Below are 22,280 nucleotides of genomic sequence, written 5' to 3' on the forward strand. Positions count from 1 at the left end.
TGCCCGAACTCAGAAGACTTCTCCTCCGTAATACTTCGCTGGCTGGTCGGAGTTCAGTGGTATGATGCAGTATCGTCGTATCCGCTGTAAGTTATACACAGTGTAGGTGACACACACCCGGGATTGCCCCAAATTAAAAGCAGACACCAATGAAGAGTGGGCGGCCGTCATTTTAAAGAGCTCGGATGGCACTGATGGGTGGGGTGCGGTGCGGAAGCATGCAGCCGGAGAAGAAGAGGACCAACCCAGACTCTGGGAGAGGCCAATGACTAAGTTTAACAGACTGAGGGCCTAATTCAGATCTGATCGCAGCAGCAAATTTGTTAGCAGTTGGGCAAAACCACGTGCACTGCAGGTGGGGCAGATATAACATTTGCAGAGAGAGTTAGATTTGGGTGGGGTGTGTTCAAACTGAAATCTAAATTGCAGTGTAACAATAAAGCAGCCAGTATTTACCCTGCACAGAAATATAACCCACCCACATCTAACTCTCTCTGCACATGTTATATCTGCCCCCCCTGCAGTGCACATGGTTTAGCCCAACTGCTAACAAATTTGCAGCTGCGATCAGATCTGAATTACCCCCTGAGAGAGGCCCCCGGGCCCTGCTGCAGTGAGTATGACTGGGCATTACAGTCTGCGTGGGGTATAATATGGAGCAGTGGGCATTACTGTGTGGGGTGTAATGATAATGGGGTGAACCATTATTAATGTAAAACATATTATTAATATTTTTATGGAATGTGCAGATTTTTGGAAAATCCCACTTCTGGCACCAAGACTATAGAATACCCAACAAGAGTCTATTTTCGGAGGACTGGAACTGCAGTTAAAGTACAGTACACTTCCATTCATATTAATTATACATGTAGAATTGGCAAGTTACTGCACATACTGTACACTAGGACAATATTTCTGTCTGCTGTAGCGTCAAGGCTTGTGACTTCATGTCTGTACTCTTACTGCAATGTGGCAGCACAGTACCTTATGCCAATACAATAGACTTCCAAAACTTTCAGAAACAATAAATGAGATGACGACAGAGGTACATTGGTTCCTGAGATTCCCTAGAAAAGTTTATTCCAGTAGTTGTGCAATCAAATTATTACAACTCTCAATTTGATAAAAGACCCCCGTTTCATATATTAACACAAAAGGCTCCTACGTACCACCCCTCCCCCAATGCATACACAAGCACATTCACTCAGTAGGGCAGCAAAGATCCCAGATTAGTGGGTACAATATAAAATAAGAACATGTTACACCTGGGGTTGGGCGCCAGCCCTTCCCGCAGGACATGCACATAGAAAATCACATTATCTGCTTTCCAGTTGTATACCCCTAAAAGTGCATGAAGTGAGGGCAAGCAGGCATGTGTGTCTCAACATTTACCTTTCAAATTGGGAACGTGGAATACAATCTGTTGGTTTGATTAAATGAAGCACAGATCACGCAACATCCTACAAACGAGAGGAGTTTGCGATAGGTTACAGCGCCATTTGCAAATGACTATAAATTAGAGGTAGCTTCTTGTGATGTTGTTGAACTACAAACCCCAGCATGCTCTGCTAACCACTGAGAAGGATGGAAACAAAAATTCGGTTTATAGGTGACAAATAAACTAATAGAAAATCTTTATGTGTCACCTCTTGCACAGTATTCAGAGCCAGAAGTTATTAGACATGATCAATAAATTAAATGGTTTTAGAAGCAGGGCAGCCGAGAGTAGCTATGGGCATGGGTACTGAGGGGGGGCGTGGCCAAATCCAGGGAGGCCTGCTTAAAAAAATACAGTGTTCCACAAGGGACGCCAGCGGCAAAATCCTTAGCAGCTGTCCCAAGCCAGGTCTCTGCTGGGCTAAGCACTGGCCTGGGTAATTCGTACCCACTCTCGGCGGCCCTGTGTTTAAGTACAGATTTGAAAATAATCCTAAAATTGTCTAATACCATAAATCATTTCTTTAAAAGTGATTTTATATTTTGTTCCCATGTTAAGAGGTAAATATTCAGTTTCCACATAAAATGAATAAAAACAAAAACGTATTGGAATAAAACAGAATTTGAGAGATTCCCCATCAACTGCTGGAATGTGACCATAAATTTATATATATGTATTTATATTTAAAGCACAGTTCTTCCCACGGGAAAACAACTGTATAAGAACATTTACAACTTTACAATTTTAAATTGTTTTCCTAAATATATGAATTAAAAGCTTCCAGGTTTTTTTGTACAAAGATATGCATTTTAGAACAACACAAAAACAAAATATACAACCAGAATTTTTAAATTGAGGAGAACAAAAAGGCAATTATACAGTTTATACAATGAGATCGTTACCAGATTATCTAGTTAATGCATTACAAAGATTATGTACCATAAGAATTCGGACTACGCGGATCATCTACACATTTTGCTTCCAGTTGCCCATGCCTTTTCTTCGTTTTAAATACAAAACTACATTTCATTACAAAAATATGTAAACAGACTGTACAAGCAATGACCAAACGTGTTTGACAGAAGAGTATGTAGATCACTGTTGCTTTCAGAGTTCACGACAATGGTAAAACCAACCAAAAGGCAAGTGACCTGTTGAAATATCACCTTTGGCCCCTTTTCTGTCAGTGAGTGTGATGGGATATATAATTTAATGGAGAACTACTACATACTGTACTTGTACTGTAGTTTAATATGCTGTGTGAAATATAACAATTGGGCTTTGTCATTTATGTTAGAATATTTACTAACATAGCATTTACAGTAAGTGCAAATGTGCAATAAACCATAGCGGGCAATTAACAATTAGCTTTTATCTATCCAGGGCACCAGGGTACGTTAGGCAATGTTACTTAATACCCCTCACTAAGGGTCATTTACAAACTATGAACAGTGCGCATGTGCATCCAGATGGCGCATTTCAAGGTGCCAACTTCCGAGGCTTTGGAACTGCCCCTCTGTTCCAGTCACACGGTGCAAACCTTTGCACCCCCAGGTAGCACTATGAGCTTTCCCGAAAAACAGGGTGCATCTGTGCAAAAGTAGGCATGGGCTTCGCAAAATGTCATTGCACTGAGCTTTTCCAATGTCCTACATGAACCTTTGCTTATGATAACGTATCTGGTAAGGCCTTCATATAATATATAAGTTGTAAAAATGGGACTAACAGTTCTCTATTGGCTGTAGCTGTACACATCAGTATAAATAAAAAGCTACGTGTTGAAATTAACTGAAAGAAAATTGAAGAGTCACTTCAATGTCATTTTACATATTATATGAAATATCTTTATAAATGCATTATTAATTAACATAATGGGAGCTGCTGTTTCTTTGTCACTGGATAAGACTATCTTTTAAGGTTATTCAATGTTACAGCTGCAAAACATTTTACTAAGTATTGTACATTGCTTATGTTTCCTGGCCTCCTTTTCTAGTCCTCCTATTTCTGTTGCTACTGCACATGACACAGCTGTACGGAATCAAGTGAAAACACCAGATCGACTTTTCCCCCGATTATATAAATGCATGACTGAAAAGCACAGAATAGAAACCCCAAATAGAAACAAAGCAATGCATTTAGTAAAATGTGTAGGGGGGCGTGTAAAAGAACATAAATTAATGTATAAGTCATCTGGTGGTGATGGCTTAAGCAGCCCCAAAAAGATATATATACAAAACAATACACTTTAGTTGCGGCACACACCTACTGTAATAATATACCGGTTTGGAAATGTTGCTACATGAAATTGTGGCTAGAACGTGGCTACGACAATCCCAGCAGTGATGACCCTGGAGTTCTATTGTTGATCACAGTATAAGAAAAGATACATAAGAGTCCACGCTTTGATACATTGTGCAGCGATGTTAGACACCAGTTAAGTGCATAGCGAAAGGGACAAAGTGACGCATCCTCTTCAGACACTCTGGAGTGTCACTTGAGGTAAGTCTGGGGTTTAGAGACCCACATCCAGGCGCAGTGCATTATGAAAATCCATAGGTTTGTCCCCATGGGCTATCACTGCTCAAGTTATAGAAAGGTTGGGGAAACTTTGAGCGACGTACAGGAGAAAAAGCATTTATACCCTTCACATTTAGGAAACATACAGTATCAGATATGTAACATGCTAAACACCCGTTTTCATATGCCCAGCAATACCTCTGTAACATACATCTGCTCTCCCATTGCAGCCAACGCAACGGCCGAAAGCTCCAGTGAAAACTTGCAGGAACATAAAATGACAAAAGTACAGAGAAATCAGTAGATCAGTTTCATAATAACATCTTACAGTGTAAGGACGAGCACCGAGCACCTTCACTCGCTCCCAGAAATTCAGATGACTCTTCAATAAGACCGGCATGCTAGGAAATAACATTGCTTGAAATATTCTAGTTCCTGGTCGCTGGCAACGACGGTTAAGCTGGGTACACACTGCAGCAATGTGTCCTCCGACAATATGGCGGACGCCACATCATATTTGTGGAACGATTTAACGAAGGACAGAACGTTACCTTGTTCCGTCCTTTATTACACTGCATGGCGCAACATTAAATAGAGACACCGCATAGCCAACCAGAAGATATCGTTTACGACCACGGGAGCGGGCAGATTGGCTGTACACACTGAACAATGCGGCTGGATATGTCGTTCCGATTCAGCCGGAAACAACATATCTGGCCGACATGGCTCCAGTGCGTACCAAGGTTAGGAGAGACAGTAATATCCTCGTTGGAGTCCACCAAGAGTTTCATCAACATGTCTCGTGTTGCAATACAGTGGCTCAATGTGGGCTACTAGAATGAAGCTTTTTTTCCTTTCACACAATGGGCCAAACAGCGAACTCTGACAAATAATGGTCCATCCCCTCTAGTTTGCAGGGCCTGCCTCACTAACAAAGGTCTAATGAACAGTGAGAAGACTCTTTCTGTGTATGATGGGTACAGCTGAATCACATGACTACCAATTCTGAAAGTCAATTAAGTGGGGAGAGTTCTTCACTACCCCAGTATAACTACTACTGGAAAGACACGAGACAGGGTCGGATTAAAGAACACATGTGCCTGGGGCTGAAAATGATCAAGTGCCTATTGTGAGATAGCAGAGGAACTATGACCAGTGCTGTGTGGGTGTGGCCAGTGCCAGGTGGGCGTATCCATTGCTCTATTGGTGTGGCCACTGTTGTGTGGGTGCAACCAGTGCTGTGTGGGTGTGGTGACTGCCATGTGGGTGTGACCAGTGCCGTGTGGGCGGGTCCATCCTAACACTATCAGCTCCAATATCTCCGTAGATGTGTACAAGTAGAAAATTGCTTAATTTTGTGAGAAAAATAGAAATACAATTTTAATATTTATAATTTATGGCAGCCGTGTGTCCAGCTGGGCGTCCGGTCATCACGCTGTCTTGATGATGGGACTATATTTATGGGGGGACTGTGGCTGTAGTTCCATCCATCCCATTGTTGATCTTGCCCTGACCCAGAGACATGCGGCTACAGTGGGTATATCTGAACGTTCAGATAAATTATTAAACTAGTTCTTTCACTGACTTTTAGTTATAATCTTCTACATTTTTTAAAAGGTTCAATTTTTAAAATGCATCTATATCCTACATACATTGGATGAAGCCATTGTGCCAGCTCAACATACATTCATGAAAGCAGTGTGATAATTAGGAACCAGCGGCTGCCCCCGTTGTGTGTAAATGCTGGATACAGGCAATACAAACATAGGGAAGCCAAGCCTGCATCAAGTACCAGCTAACATAAGGACAGCAGCTGAATTTAAAGGGTCACTACGTTCCACCTACAACCGCAAATATGGAGCAATACGGCAACACAACAATTTTCTTCCCCACAGCATACTATGAGCAATATTATTTAACCCAAGAACACAGGCAGTTCCCTTTCCAAAATCAACAAAGATTATGAGGTGAAATAGGTCATCTTTCTTTCACAGAAAAAGGTAAGTGCAAGATAGACTAACAATGGAGGAAGTCCCTGTATGGAAATATAGGTGCTTATGCTGAGTACAGCTTTCTAAGATCTGATATATATATATATATATATATATATATATATATATATATATATATATATATATATATCTCAATATCAGGGTATCTTCACTTTCACTCTTAGGAGTCTATTCATGAAGCAATGAAAAGTGCGGAGAAGTGAGCCTGTGGAGAAATTGCCCATGGCAACCAATCAGCTGCTCCGTACAATTGTACAGTATGCAAATTATAAATGTTACTTCAATGTTGATTGGTTGCCATGGGCAACTTCTTCACTGGCTCACTTCTCCACTCTTTTCACCGCTTCATGAATAGACCCCTAAATGTGCATATTTTCCTCCCTTTACAGGACCAATAAACCAAGACAATGGGGCCGCTTCAATGAGCTGTGTAGATCTGTAGTAATGTAGCGTACATTAGTATCAATTACAGTAACAAATACGTTGCTCATTTTCGTCACACCGCAAATAATAAGCACAGATCATTACCTAGACATCACACGTAAACACAATGCATCATGCCGGTGTCGGAACCTCTTGGTTAATTGAATTAGACATGCAAAAAGATCAGAATCTAGACCTAGAAATTATATTTTTGAAATGTTTTGTCAGCGGGATGTATTTGGTATCCCGATGGCCAAGATTCCGGCAGTCAGAAGACTGATGCCGGAATCCCGACAGCACTCAGAATCCAGATGCCAGAATCCCAACAGTCAGCATCCTGAACATAAGTATGAGGGGGAAAGTTAGGGTTAGGCTGCGGGGTGGGAGTAATTAGGTTAGGAACTAGGGGAGGGTTAGGGTCAGGCTGCGAAAGGGGAGGGTTATGGTTAGGCTGCAGGTACATTTAGGGTTAGGCTGTGTGTGTGTGTGGGGGAAGGGGGAGGTTAGGGTTAGGCAATGGGGGGGAGGGTTAGGCTGCGGGGTGGGAGTAAATAGGGTTAGGCACTAGGGGAGGGTTAAGGTCAGGCTGCGAAAGGGGAGGGTTAGGCTACAGGCACGTTTAGGGTTAGGCTGTGTGTGTGTGTTGGGGGGGGGGTTAGGCACCGGGGGGAGGGTTAGGCTGCGGGGTGGGAGTAATTAGGGTTATGCACTAGGGGAGGGGGAGGGTCATGCTGCGGGAGGGGAAGGTTAGGGTTAGGCTGCATGTACGTTTAGGGTTAGGCTGTGTGTGTGTGTGTGTGTGGGGGAGGGTTTGGGTTAGGCACTAGGGGGAGGGTTAGGGTCAGGCTGCGGAAGGGGAGGGTTAGGCTGCAGGCACGTTTAGGGTTAGGCTGTGTGTGTGGGGGAGGGTTTGGGTTAGGCACTAGGGGGAGGGTTATGGTCAGGCTGCGGAAGGGGAGGGTTAGGCTGCAGCACGTTTAGGGTTAGGCTGTGCGTGTGTGTGTGGTGGGGAGGTTAGGGTTAGGCACCTGGGGGAGGGTTAGGCTGCGGGGTGGGGGTAATTAGGGTTAGGCACAAGGGGAGGGGTAGGGTCAGGCTGCGGGAGGGGGAGGTTAGGGTTAGGCTGCATGTACGTTTAGGGTTAGGCTGTGTGTGTGTGTGTGTGTGTGGGTGGGGGAGGGTTTGGGTTAGGCACTAGGAGGAGGGTTAGGGTCAGGCTGCGGAAGGGGAGGGTTAGGCTGCAGGCACGTTTAGGGTTAGGCTGTGCGTGTGTGGTGGGGAGGTTAGGGTTAGGCACCGGGGGGGGGGGAGGGTTAGGCTGCGGGGGGGGGGGGGGGGGGGAATTAGGGTTAGTCACAAGGGGAGGGGTAGGGTCAGGCTGCGGGAGGGGGAGGTTAGGGTTAGGCTGCATGTACGTTTAGGGTTAGGCTGTGTGTGTGTGTGTGTGTGTGTGTGTGTGTGTGTGTGTGGTGGGGGAGGGTTTGGGTTAGGCACCAGGGGGAGGGATAGGGTTAGGCTGCGGTAGGGAGAGTTTGGGTAAGGAGAAGGGTTAGCAGACTTACTAAAATGTGTCAGGATTCTGACTGTCCGGATGCAGCTGTCAGTGTTCTGTACGCCGGCATCCTGTACCCTACCATTTAGAAACACCTAACCCAATTCTGGAGTCAGGGACAATCCCGTATGACCAACTGAGCTGCCTCTTAATAAGATCCAACAACGGGAAAAACAATACAGTCTATCACAAACAGCTCAACCCACATACAAACCAAATGAGCTACAACTTAAAGTTACTTAGACCACTTGGGATTGTTTGAATTTCCGTTTTCTTAGCACTTGCCAGCACTTATAAGCGCACAATCTGGAAATTTCCTATCTTCATCAGAAGCACTACATAAAAATAGTTTTATAGTAAAATATGGTAAAGTTACAGGTTTTGTCCAATACCATATTTGCTTTTCCAATGTAAATTAGTGGTGGATATGCCAAAATAATGTAGATATGTATGTTACAATTGATCCCTTGTGTTTAACAGGACTACAGCTCTAAATTGCTTCATCAAGAAGACCAGAGAATATTTTCTCTCATTACAAGAGCTTGTATACTTTTTAGAAAGGTGCAACAACCCCCTTGTGGCTCCATATAAATAAAGGATAAAATAATAATTACAGGTTACACAGTCCTAAGTCCAGCAATTTAAGGCTTCCTCCCAATACACCACAAATAATGTAAATTTTTTTGTGACAATTCACACACTGGAGACACAATGACACATGCTGGTTGTATAGACAGCAAAAGACATGGGACTGCCTTGTATTTATAGTACATGTGGAAAGCCAACCTTTATCAAATCTTGGAGAGAGATAAAAGTGAAGTTGCTCAATCAGCTTCTAACTGTCATTAATCTTGAACTGCCAGTAAAATGTCAGTAGTGGATTGGTTGGTATGTGTAACTTTTCCACTTTATCTCCAAGATTTGATAAATCTCCCCCTATGTATTTTCTTAGCTGTTTTTGTGACATGTGTCTGTCGAACTACAATCTGGAACATAGGGCCTAATTCAGACCTGATCGCTTTTGTGCGACATCGCTCAGCGATCGATTATCGAATGACTGCACATGCGTATGCATCGCAATGCGCAGGCGCAAGCCCAAACAGCACCAGAATGGTGTGAAAATTTAGATCGCTAGGCATACACAAGTTAATTGACAGGAAGCGAATGTTTGGGGGTGGTAACTGGCCGTTTTCTGGGAGTGCCAGGAAAAACGCAGGCGTTCCCAAGCATTTTCTGAGACGGTGTGTGACGTCAGCTCTGGCCCCGATCAGCCTGTGTGTATCGCACTGTAGGAGTAGGTCCTGGGCTATGCACAGACTGGAAAAATTATTCGATGGTGAGTGAGTTGCGAACGGATTTGCAGATGTCCGCTGTCTGGCAAAGTTTTCACACGGCGTACGCATGCATTCACATACTTGCAAGGGGCTAGTTTTCACTCTCTCTGGGCGGCGACTATCTGATCGCAGACCTCTGCAAATTTGCAGAGGAGCGATCTGGTCTGAATTAGGCCCACAGTTTCATGCTCACCACATTATTGCGGAGATGCAGCATACACCAGTTGCACTGCTAAAAAAATAAAAACATTTTAGTTATCTACTGCAAAGAGCAAAGCACTGGTGCATTTCATATATCGACCCCGGAATACTGCTTATCAACTACATTCTGCATTTTTTTTTTAGATCTCCAGTGACTTTGGCTGTTTCAACTGCTGAATTTAAAGGGCTGAAAATATTAACTGCAAAATCAGACGTATTTCTTATTCAATATTATTGCCCCTTTATATCCAGTGTCCGAAACCGCTGTGACAGCTTTCAAATGCTCTGCTTAGTAAATCTACCCATCGGTGGTGTTCCCAAGACAAATTAGATTAGGGATTTTCCATATATATATATATATATATATATATATATATATAGTTACAAATTCAAATTATTCATAAGAAAACCTGAAGACTGTAACAGAATCCTAGATAGGATTGTACGTCTGTGACGAACAGCCTCAACAGCCTGGTGCTGACGTAATTTTAGGATGCCTAATTAGCAGGGGGTCTCGGGGAAGGGCAAATGATCGCCCTTTCGCTCACTGGCAGAGAGATTGGCTTTAAAAAACCATCGTATGTATGCAGTTTCCACAACTTTTACACAACAAGAATGCATGGTTAAGAAATCCCAAATATCTTAACAACCTTAAAATAGACGGATATAAAACGCAGGGGGGAGTATGTGTACAAATAATCGAAAGCATTAAATTCGGATGAGGAGTCTTCTCTGCTGCAATGGACAGCTAGCAGCATATAGGTAGGCTGTGTGTAACAGTTGCGTTGGTCTTCCAACTGCCATTATCACTCACCCAAATTCAATCCCAGATGCTTCAAATGTAACACACTGTAATTCAGAGACAACAGAACTGCTGCATAAAGGGGAGAACTAGAGACATAGGTAACGTCGCCTGCTGGTGACCACTAAGGTTGTAGCCTGGTAGTCTGTGGCTAGAGGGGCAGGGTCCCCCCCACTGCTGAATCGCCAACCAGCGCTGAAAAGAATTTGAGCTAAATCAAAACTAAAAGAAATGTTTTATGAAGCCTGACCTCAACTAGAAGTTCAGTGTATGGAATAGCACAGCTATTTCAGAACTCACAACAAACTCCAGCAAAGCAAACAGTTCAATAGGCAATACCAAAAAACGTATGGTAGGCGCTCCGTAGACTGCTTCACGAGAGTGGAGTGAAAAGTTTTTTTCTTGGGGGGTTATTCTGGAGAAAGGATATTAGGTAAACTTTAAAAACGCATCTAGCTTAAATTGTTTTAGGCTACCTAAAGTCTGAAGGAAGGTGGGTGAGTAAGTGCAGTATTCTTCATGTACAGTTCTACTTCATAGAAGCACCTCTCCAGATCTGCAGCTATTGGAAGGGGTGCTCTCCCCGGACTATGTGTGAGGAGAATTCATAGCGGTCCTGACTCCTGTGGCCACAAATGTTACATTCTAGAGGGTCCCGATAACCATGGCAGCCCATGTGGATGGTATACATGACATGGTCAAGGAATAGCACACGACAGTGCTCACATTTGAAGGCTTTGATCTGCTCCCCTTCACTGTTGAAGACTCGATAGACATCTTTGGAAGATCCCAAACTAGCCTTCGTGGCATTCAGAGCTTTGCCGTCTTCCTTGGGATAGACAGGACTCTGCTTCCTCTTGGAGTTTAAGGCGTGGTTCCCTTGGTATGACTGGCGGTCCTCGTGGCTGCTTTCGGAATCAGTGCTGTCCAGGCAACTGTTGCTCGGGGATGCCTCTCTCTCTTGAAGGTGACTCTTTGGTCTGATGAGGGATATTGGGCCATCCATGTTATTGTCATTGCTGTCCGATGTCTCCCTGCTGATAGGCCTCTCCACTCTGCTTGGATGGTAGACCTGAGAGTAAACTGAGCTTATAACAGGGGCCACCTCAGAGATGGTGCCGCTAGGGTGATGTATTAGGGGCCGCAATGCGTCTGCTCCCAAATAAGTGATGGCGTTGTTGATGGCCTGGTCCATCATTTGTGACTGCATTAATTCTGCTTCCTTCTCGTAGGCCATGTTCATGTCAAATTGGAAGTCTGGATAACCAAACCTCATTAGCTTTTCACCTGTGGACAATAAAACCAAATTTAATATCACACTGGACATTTTACTGGACTGATCTTGTTGGTGTCTGATACATATGTAAAGTTGCAGATTGGAAATGCAATACATCCTCCCTGTGTAACTTCCCTGCTGAGAAACAATATAATATTTCATGATCCCTGCTTAGAGTGTCCTGTTTAAAGGGAACGGATAAGCCTGGCTTAAGCTATCACTTTTTATGATTAACCAGGAAGCTTGGCAGCGGCAGAGGGTTACTTGCTAAAAGGGGTGTCATATGAAAGGATGTTCTGGCCACTTACACTCGATGCCAGCTGGGGCAGGTGCACCCTACTGCGGGGTTACTCATACAAGAACAATAATACGATATTCCTATGCAGCACCTCATATAACACTGGCTTTAAGCATCTCCACACTGTAAATCTGCCCTACAACATGTGCAGTAGGAACTTGACACACACTAAATACTGTATTTCCAATAAAATATCTGCCAAAGTGACAACACAATTTGCAAACTCCAACTTGCAGAGTCCTAGCAGCCTGTCTGGAGAAATGTGGGGTAAGTGCGGACATGATCCACAATAACAAAGGGCGACATCAGCATTCAGATGGACTGGGCAACTTAGGAGATTTACTGTACTTTCACAGCTAGTTAAATAACTAGACGTGCCTACCTATGATCTATATGGCTATATATACTTTATATAAGGGTACCTACACCATCATTTGTAGGTTAGTGTGAGGTGCAGCCTATGGACTTCTGCAGTAACTGATTGATTTGGTTAAACGGCTCAGGCACTGTCTCTGCATTAGGGAATGCTGGTTTCTGTGAGGTACTGTAGATGTATAGAGAAAGTTCTACTTGTGTTTACACGATTGATAGAGATATATATATTATATATAAATATATATATATATATATATATAAAATGCTACTATTTGATGTCTATACTTATTTATATATCGTGTCTGCAAGTTGGTGCAATATATATTGCTAATGACAGTGGAGGTTTAAAGCCTTCTCAGTCATTCATGACATGCTTACTGGCTTACTCCTCTCCCTCAGTGTGCCTCCAGAATCACATGACATACTCGCTCCTCCCCCTCAGTGAGCTCCCAGAATCACATGACATACTCGCTCCTCCCCCACACTGATCTCCCAGAAACACATGACATACTCGCTCCTCCCCCTCAGTGAGCTCCCAGAAACACATGACATACTCGCTCCTCCTCAGTGAGCACTCAGAATCACATTACATACTCTCGCCTCCCCCCCCCAGTGATCTCCCGAAATCACATGACATACTCGCTCCTTCCTCTCAGTGAGCTCCCAGAATCACATGACATGCTCGCTCCTCCCCCTCAGTGAGCTCCCGGAATCACATAACATACTCGCTCCTCCCCCTCAGTGAGCTTCCGGAATTACATGACATACTCGCTCCTCCCCCTCAGTGAGCTCCCAGAATCACATGACATACTCGCACCTCCCCCTCAGTGAGCTCCCAGAATCACTTGACATACTCGCTCCTCCCCCTCAGTGAGCTCCCAGAATCACGACACACTCGCTTCTCCCTCTCAGTGAGCTACCAGAATCACATGACGTACTTGCTCCTCCCCCTCAGTTAGCTCCCAGAACCACATGACATACTTGCTCCTCCCCCTCAGTGACATCCCAGAATCACATGCCATGCTCGCTCCTCCCTCTCAGTGAGCTCTTAGAATCACATGACATACTCGCTCCTCCCCCTCAGTGAGCTCCCGGAATCACATGACATACTCGCTACTCCCCCTCAGTGAGCTCCCATAACCACATGACATATTCGCTCCTCCCCCTCAGTGAGCTCCCGGAATCACATGACATACTTGCTCCTCCCCCTCAGTGAGCTCCCAGAATCACATGACATACTCGCTCCTCCCCCTCAGTGAGCTCCCAGAATCACAACACACTCGCTTCTCCCTCTCAGTGGGCTCCCAGAATCACATGACACACTCGCTTCTCCCTCTCAGTGGGCTCCCAGAATCACATGACACACTCGCTTCTCCCTCTCAGTGTGCTCCCATAACCACATGACATACTCGCTCCTCCCCCTCAGTGAGCTCCCATAACCACATGACATATTCACTCCTCCCCCTCAGTGAGCTCCCGGAATCACATGACATACTTGCTCCTCCCCCTCAGTGAGCTCCCAGAATCACATGACATACTCGCTCCTCCCCCTAAGTGAGCTCCCAGAATCACAACACACTCGCTTCTCCCTCTCAGTGGGCTCCCAGAATCACATGACACACTCGCTTCTCCCTCTCAGTGGGCTCCCAGAATCACATGACACACTCGCTTCTCCCTCTCAGTGTGCTCCCAAAATCACATGACATACTTGCTCCTCCCCTTCAGTGAGCTCCCAGAATCACATGCCGTGCTCGCTCCTCCCTCTCCGTGAGCTCTTAGAATCACATGACATACTTTAGACATTTTGGGAAACCTCCCCCATGCTGTGTGACGTACTGCGCTACAGTATGTGCTTGTCCTAAAATCTTCTAACAATTAAACATGCCTGATTTAAAGAAAATTAACTGGGTCCGAATATGTACACCAGTACAGAGGCCCATGATTTCTTCTGCCTTATAAAGGGGTAACTTCACCTTCTGTGGGATGCAAGAGGTACACAAGCGACATCCGCTAACCAGAGTGTGCTAACACACGGCATTCACCACAGAGAGGTGTATGATACATGCAAGCAACGAAGCCATCTAAACACTGCACGAGGGACTTTCCCGTATAGTAGTGTTTAATGGATGTCATTTCCCTTCATAGGAAACAGTGGTTTGCTCGCACAGAATAATCTTACTATATAATTCTTAAAGGGGAACAGAATATTACCACTGCACATGCACAGTAAAGAGCCAAAGTCGCACATAAGTCCAAAAGTGGCTGCGCCCTTTAGCAAAGTGCGCAGTGGGCGCCTTATTGCATGCGCATCTTGACGGAGGCTCCGTGCGCGGCCAACACTTTCGTTCTCTGAAATGGACATTTGGGAGATTAGCTTGTGAATGGACGCTAGTGATCCGTGATTTTCTTGTGACCTCTTCATGAAGAGTATTCACTTAAATTTAAATATATTGACTACTGATCTAAATTAATGTTGTTGTGTTATTTTGCGTATCTACACATTTCCAGTGCGTGACTATTGTATTCCATTGCTGTGGCATACAATATTATGTACAACTAACATACGTGATCTCACAGTATACTACACACCAGACCACTAGTTGCTATCAGTGATAAAAGTGACCCCTAGCAACTCCTGTCCGCGGTCTCATAGGTAACACGAATGAAGTGGTATCTGCTACAGTCAACATTCAATCATCAGTTATAGGGGCATTTGTCTCTTCAGGCTATAGTTAAATTTAACCGCACAATTTATGCATGAAGGTAATCTATGGAAAAGAAGGCGAATGCTTACCCACAAACTTCTGTGGGGTGGAGCTCTTACGCTTGCCCATGTTGCTGGCAAATCGCTCTATGACAGCCGGTCTCTCAAAGGGCATCAGAGACATGTTGTTCCCCATCAGGATTTCGGGATTCTTACACTCATCCATAGGAGATGCTATACAGAACCAAAATGTCACATCAGAATCACTAGCCGGCATGCGACATCCAAGCAAGACACCATTACTGTACAGCAAAGCTATCCTACAATTAAGACTGTTCTCCAGATCCTGCTGGCTACTAGAACTCTGCATATAGTCAGGAGTTAATGGAGTTTGAAGACCAAAATCATCAAGACCACTTAGGAGATCGTTACGGAAACCAGAGTATTTAAAGCTCTGCAATCGTTCCCCCCCACACCCGCTAAATAAAACAAAAGCACGCTGAGACTTTGCTTGCACCAAAGAATGGCATACTGTAATTATTAATTCCTGAAATTGTGCTCAAGCAATGTTTTTGTTTTCTAGATGGGGGCTCCCCTGCTATATCATTAATATACGGCAGGTAATTTGGAAGAATAAACAGAGCATGTTTAGGATCCATCCATTTGCACAATTGATAAGAACAGTATTGATCACAGTAGAAATAAACATCAAAGTGTATGGCTGCGTCCGATACGTTATAAGTGCAAAGGCCTCCGACAAACCACTTCTCACCTGCAGGAACCATGATTTAGCTAAACAAGACTTAAATGACAATATTTGTCTATCATAGAGTACTTTGTAAAAACTTATATACTTACGTATTGCCTAGACAAGACACTTTGGCGTAACGCAATTTTTTCTTAGCGAGGCTACAACTGTCTGGCTCTTTTGAGAAGTGATATTTATGAGGCGGTGATTTGGGGCTAGAAGGGTATTAGCTGCATATTAGCAGTCCCACACTCTTGTCAGTAGCTAGTTTAATGTACCATAGTTACCATGAGCAAGAGCCCTCAGTAACGCCAGTGACCTATTAGAGGAATTATATTCTCGGCAATGTGCAACCAACAAAGTTCGGCTGTGCCATTCTCCGATAATTACGGTAACCCAACATCACCTGTTTTCCTAAGCACCTCTATGGTGTGCACGGAACAACTGGAGAAACCAGTGTCAGTGAGGTGCCAGAATTTGCATTGTCAGTTAAATGGGACATGGTTGGTGTAATGGTTAGCAGTGCTGCCTCACAACGCTGTGGCCATGGGTTTCATTCACCCGAAGGCCTGACTGTGTGTGGACTTTGAATAAACTTTCCATGTTTGTGTGGGTTTCCTCTGGGTACTCCGGTTTCCACCCACAATCTAAAAATATATTAGTAGGTTAGCTAGCTAAAAAACTAACGTGTGTGTGTGTGTGTGTACATGTGGTAGGGAATATGTGGGTGCATGTGCTATAGAAGGGATGGTATCGGGATAATCCCGACGCTTAGGATCCCGACACCTGAAAGGTAACTAAGGAAGCCATAATTCCTAACATCCCTAACCCAGCCCCCCCCCCCCCCCCCCCCCCACGCTGCCTAACCCTAACTCTCCTCAGTGGAGCCTAACCCTAACCCCCCTCCACGCAAACTAAACCTATCCCTTCCTCACCTGCAGCTTACCATAACCGTCCCTAACCCTCCCATCCCTCAACCTAACCCTAACCTTCCCACCCCTCAACCTAATCCTAACCCTTCCCCCGCAGCCTAAACTTAACACACACACCCCCACCTCGCATGCGCAGCTTAACTCGCTGCAGAGCCGGAAATCCTTCATCCCCGCATTCTGAATTCCGGTGCCGGCATTGTGATCCATATCGGGATCCCAGCGTCAGTATACTGAGCAGTGACGGGATTCCGACTGCTGGGATCCTGAATTCAGTAATCCTGATTGGATCCCGGTAGGGAATATGTGTGCGTGTGTGTATCTGGTAAGGAATACTGACTGTCAACTCTACTGGGAAAGGCACTGATGTGAATGGCCAAATAGTCTCTGTAAAGTGCAGTGGAACATGTGTGCGCTATATAAATAACTGCTAATACAGTAATAATAAAATAAATGAATCTGTAGGTCATTATAATATCACAGTTACTTATACTGTAAAGGAAGCTGCATTTATTAGTGTACAAATAATGAAGGACAGGATAAGAGCAGTACTTACCACCGTGGCGCTCTGCTCCCTGGCCACTTTCCATCCCCACGTTTTGCAGGTAGTTGTGACATCGCTCTTTATGTTCCTCTAGGGAGCTGCGCTGCTTGTAGCTGCGGCCGCAGTAGTTGCACTTGTGGGGTTTGCCTACTGCGGAGTGACAGGAGATCAGGTTAATTCACTCTTCGCCTAAGGGGAAGACAACTTAGCATTTTGTTAAATTCTCTTTCAGCATAACTAATAGTATCTGACATATATCACACGTTAGGATTATCCTGCATTTACAGACGAAACCTTCTGTATTATTCGCAACACCATTAACAAAATTGAAAACAAGTTTTCGCTGTTGAAATGCAGGTTGTATTGGTTGTAGAAAGAGTATAATGTCTTATAGAAAAGTGCATTATTTTGGGTGGTAACTTGCTACCAGTTACTTATATAGCGCACACATATTCCGCAGCGCTTTACTGAGAGTATATTTGGCCATTTACATCAGTCCCTGCCCCAGAGGAGCTTACAATCTGTACCACATGCACACACACATACACACTAGGGTTTGTTTTGTTGGTCAATCACCTACAAGCATATTTTTGAAGTGTGGGAGGAAACCGGGGTATGAGGAGGAAATGCACGCAAGCATGAGGATAACATACAAACTCCAAACATCTATGTGGTTGGAATCATGCTTAACATATCAGTACTGTGAGGCAGTAATGCTAACCACTATGCCACCTGTGCTGCCTTAATTAATGCAAATGTCAACTCTATGACATTTTCTATATTTCTGCTGAAATTTGGCCTAAAATTACCTCAGATTTTCACACAAGTTCTAAAAGTAGATAAAGAGAACCAAATCAAACAAATGAGACCAAAAAATTAGCTTGATGATCATCAAGAACTCTTCTTCTGAGGTCTCCTCAGAAATCTCCTTTGTCCATGGCACGATATACTTCCACACACGTGTTCAGACTTTGATAGAGCCCTGTTCTTTTAGAAAGATAGGTTGTCCACTCACAATCCCATAGACTGAAAATATCGGACTATAATTTCACCTTCAAAATATCTTCTAAGGCTAGGGGTTCACAGACTTTTGACACTCACAGATATGCGATATTGGATCATTTTCCTCAATACAAAAAAATGAGGACATCTAATGTTTGTCTAATTTGTTTGATATGGTTCTCTTTATCTACTTTTAGGACTTGTGTAAAAATCTGAGGTAGTTTAAGGCCAAATTTCAGCAGAAATATAGAAAATTCTAAAGGGATCACAAACTTTCAAGCACCACTGTAACTACTTATTTATTAAACCAGCTTCCAGTTACTGTTTACCTACAACTCCCATCTCGTAGAGAAAATTGGGAGTTGCATTTTAAACCCCCAACCATGTGCATATATACACTGCTAAAAAAAATAAAGGGAACACTATAATAACACATCCTAGATCTGAATGAATGAAATATTCTTATTAAATACTTTGTTCTTTACATAGTTGAATGTGCTGACAACAAAATCACACAAAAATTATCAATGGAAATCAAATGTATTAACCCGTGGAGGTCTGGATTTGGAGTCACCCTCAAAATGAAAGTGTAAAAACACACTACAGGCTGATCCAACTTTGATGTAATGTCCTTAAAACAAGTCAAAATGAGGCTCAGTAGTGTGTGTGGCCTCCACGTGCCTGTATGACCTCCCTACAATGCCCGGGCATGCTCCTGATGAGGTGGCGGATGGTCTCCTGAGGTATTTCCTCCCAGACCTGGACTAAAGCATCCGCCAACTCCTGGACAGTCTGTGGTGCAACGTGGCATTGGTGGATGGAGCGAGACATGATGTCCGAGATGTGCTCAATTGGATTCAGGTCTGGGGAACGGGCGGGCCAGTCCATAGCATCAATGCCTTCGTCTTGCAGGAACTGCTGACACACTCCAGCTACATGAGGTCTAGCATTGTCTTGCATTAGGAGGAACCCAGGGCCAATCGCACCAGGATATGGTCTCACAAGGGGTCTGGGGATCTCATCTCGGTACCTAATGGCAGTCAGGCTACCTCTGGCGAGCACATGGAGGGCTGTGCGGCCCCCCAAAGAAATGCCACCCCACACCATTACTGACCCACTGCCAAACCAGTCATGCTGGAGGATGTTGCAGGCAGCAGAACGTTCTCCTTGGCGTCTCCAGACTCTGTCACGTCTGTCACATGTGCTCAGTGAGAACCTGCTTTCATCTGTGAAGAGCACAGGGCGCCAGTGACGAATTTGCCAATCTTGGTGTTCTCTGGCAAATGCCAAACATCCTGCACGGTGTTGGGCTGTAAGCATAACCCCCACCTGTAGACGTCGGGCCCTCATACCACCCTCATGGAGTCTGTTTCTGATCGTTTGAGTAGACACATGCACATGTGTGGCTTGCTGGAGGTCATTTTGCAGGGCTCTGGCAGTGCTCCTCCTGTTCCTCCTTGCACAAAGGCGGAGGTAGCGGTCCTGCTGCTGGGTTGTTGCCCTCCTACGGCCTCCTCCACGTCTCCTGATGTACTGGCCTGACTCCTGGTAGCGCCTCCATGCTCTGGACACTACGCTGACAGACACAGCAAACCTTCTTGCCACAGCTCGCATTGATGTGCCATCCTGGATGAGCTGCACTACCTGAGCCACTTGTGTGGGTTGTAGGGAGGTCATACAGGCACGTGGAGGCCACAGACACTACTGAGCCTCATTTTGACTTGTTTTAAGGACATTACATCAAAGTTGGATCAGCCTGTAGTGTGTTTTTCCACTTTAATTTTGAGGGTGACTACAAATCCAGACCTCCATGGGTTAATAAATTTGATTTCCATTGATAATTTTTGTGTGATTTTGTTGTCAGCACATTCAACTATGTAAAGAACAAAGTATTTAATAAGAATATTTCATTCATTCAGATCTAGGATGTGTTATTTTAGTGTTCCCTTTATTTTTTTGAGCAGTGTATTTTTTTTAGTTATGTCAATCACACGTACATTTTATTTAGTACTTACTAACTGTGATTGGAACTTTAGAAGTTTTCAATGGGCGGGAGAAGAGAATATTATTTTGATGCAGCTACCTTTATAATTTAACAAAGTGATAATCCCCTTTTACGCAGAGGAAAAAAAAAAGTTATCTCCGCTTAGTAAATATACCCCACTGTGTGCTAGGCACAGATAAAATCACTTTTAAATATACTGTTATCCTCAATCTCGCTATTTGAGAACCATACGTGAATAAGCAACACTTTGTGACTGAACATTGCTTTTTATTTACAATCTGACAACAACAACAAATGTATATTGTAGGCTTATTGTGGCAAGTTTTTATTTTTATGTTTTTTCCTGAATCAAACATTTGGAAACTCCCTGGTAGAAACCCCCTGAGCTTGCCGCTTGCAAGGTATCATATGTTTGAGGTGGGCCAGGTCCCCAGGTATTTTTCCCACAGGCCTCAGTCTCGGGACAGGCTACAGGAGCCCTGGTGTAATCAGTAGACTGATTGCAGGGCGTGGAATCCCCAGCTCACTCCTGGAATGTTGCTGGACCAACACTCCCTCTCAGGCTGGATTTTTCTTCCCTCCTAGTTGGGGTTTTTTCTCCTTTTCACTGGGTGAAAGAGCTGGTACTTAACACACTTGAAAAATATGATATAAACACCCTTTATAATGTTTTCCTACAGTCTCCATATATTGTTGCAGACTAAACTGGTGCCTACTAGATTTCAAACACAGGCCAGTTCTAAACTCTAAAGGGTGCATACAAGTGACCAACCACTTTAATATGTAACCTACCCTAACTCTGCGCATCAAATGAGCAAATGAGCTTGGTCGACCCCACAAACGAGGCAGGTAGCTCTGTTTAAAAAGAGTGGTAATATAAAAAAAATCATCCCAGAAAAACATGAATGCACTTGTTACATAGGGGGTGGCTGGGAATGTCGAATTAAGGGCCCCTTTTAAGTGCTCAATGCTGATCTTACTTAGGAATTTGGGCTGGCCAACTCACAAAAAGGGGTCAATCCAATTAGGTGCGAGTTGGCTTGCGCGAGCCGTTTTTATGACAAATTTGCATTGGAAATTGCGCTTTTAGAGGAAATGCGTGTTTTATTTGCAAAGACACCAGAGGGTGTGAAAAGGTAGGGAAGATCTTTTTTTTCAAGGTAACCCTTGGACACACCCCTAATGCCAAATTAGGGATTTGGAAGTTTTCAATTAGTTTAATTGGGCATGTCATTATTGGGTTTAAAAAAAATGGCCTCAGATTACCCCAAAAATCAACATTTTCTTTAGAATATGCACCCAAAAATTAATGACTGTATATATTCAACCAAAAATTATTGCTTTTGGTGATTTATTAAATTTAAAGTGGCCTCAAATAACCCCCAAATCACCCTTTTTTCTATTTTTCTTATTTTGCATTTTTCATTTAATTCCTTTGTAGTTAAACAAAATTAATTTGCTTTATATCATTTATTTCACTTTTTTATAAAATGCACAAATCAGCCGTATGACAACTTTTAAGAGCGTCCCGTACTTTCCTTGATCACTTGACACATTTTTTGGGGTCCTGGAAGGCCTCCCCACTTTTTCATGCCCTTCTCCCAGGTCACATTTTGCAGACAATTTGCGCAAAAGTACAGCGACTGCTACAAATTGACATTTCTAATTGGAGCTTGCATTACTCAGGTGCGTGCATTTGTGTGAAGTCTGCGAATTTCATGAAACTAACTTGCATTGGCAGGCTCACACCTAACTGGATCAAGCCCATATTATACTGTATTATTTTTTTCTCAAAAAGACTTTGAATTTACAGAAAATGGCATTAGTTCGCTTGTTTCTCCTCACACGTTAAAAACAATCTGCCCAAAACAGTGGGCCTAATTCAGATCTGATCGTAGATGTGTAAGTATAGCACATCTATGATCAGTTTCTCTGACATGCGGGGGGACGCCCAGCACAGGGCTAGTCTGTCCTGCATGTCTGGCCCTTCCCCCCCGCACTGGTGCAAAAGCATAGCACGGCGGCGATGCTTTAGCACCCGGCGAGTAACTCCCTATCAGCGCAGCTCCCGCACGCTGGCAGGCCACTACCCACTGCGTCCTGGGTCGCAGCGGCTGCAT

At 44.0% G+C, this 22,280-nt stretch overlaps 1 protein-coding gene across 5 annotated transcripts in view; it reads right to left on the reverse strand.

Moving 5' to 3' along the window:
- Nucleotides 1-1,046: 1,046 nt before the first annotated feature.
- Nucleotides 1,047-22,280, reverse strand: part of IKZF2 (IKAROS family zinc finger 2) — a 149,938-nt gene continuing 128,704 nt past the window's right edge. For 4 of the 5 annotated variants that reach the window (XM_063933147.1, XM_063933145.1, XM_063933144.1 and 1 more), the window contains 3 exons: nucleotides 17,166-17,303; nucleotides 15,023-15,166; nucleotides 1,047-11,566 (listed from right to left, as the gene is read on the reverse strand). In XM_063933147.1, coding sequence (XP_063789217.1) covers nucleotides 10,842-11,566; nucleotides 15,023-15,166; nucleotides 17,166-17,303 — 1,007 coding nt within the window. In that variant the 3' untranslated portion in view covers nucleotides 1,047-10,841. The remainder of the gene's footprint in view (nucleotides 11,567-15,022; nucleotides 15,167-17,165; nucleotides 17,304-22,280) is intronic. The other variant, XM_063933146.1, reaches the window with a different exon arrangement.

This window comes from Pseudophryne corroboree, chromosome 7, assembly GCF_028390025.1.
Source record: "Pseudophryne corroboree isolate aPseCor3 chromosome 7, aPseCor3.hap2, whole genome shotgun sequence".
NCBI classification, from domain to species: Eukaryota; Metazoa; Chordata; class Amphibia; order Anura; family Myobatrachidae; genus Pseudophryne; species Pseudophryne corroboree.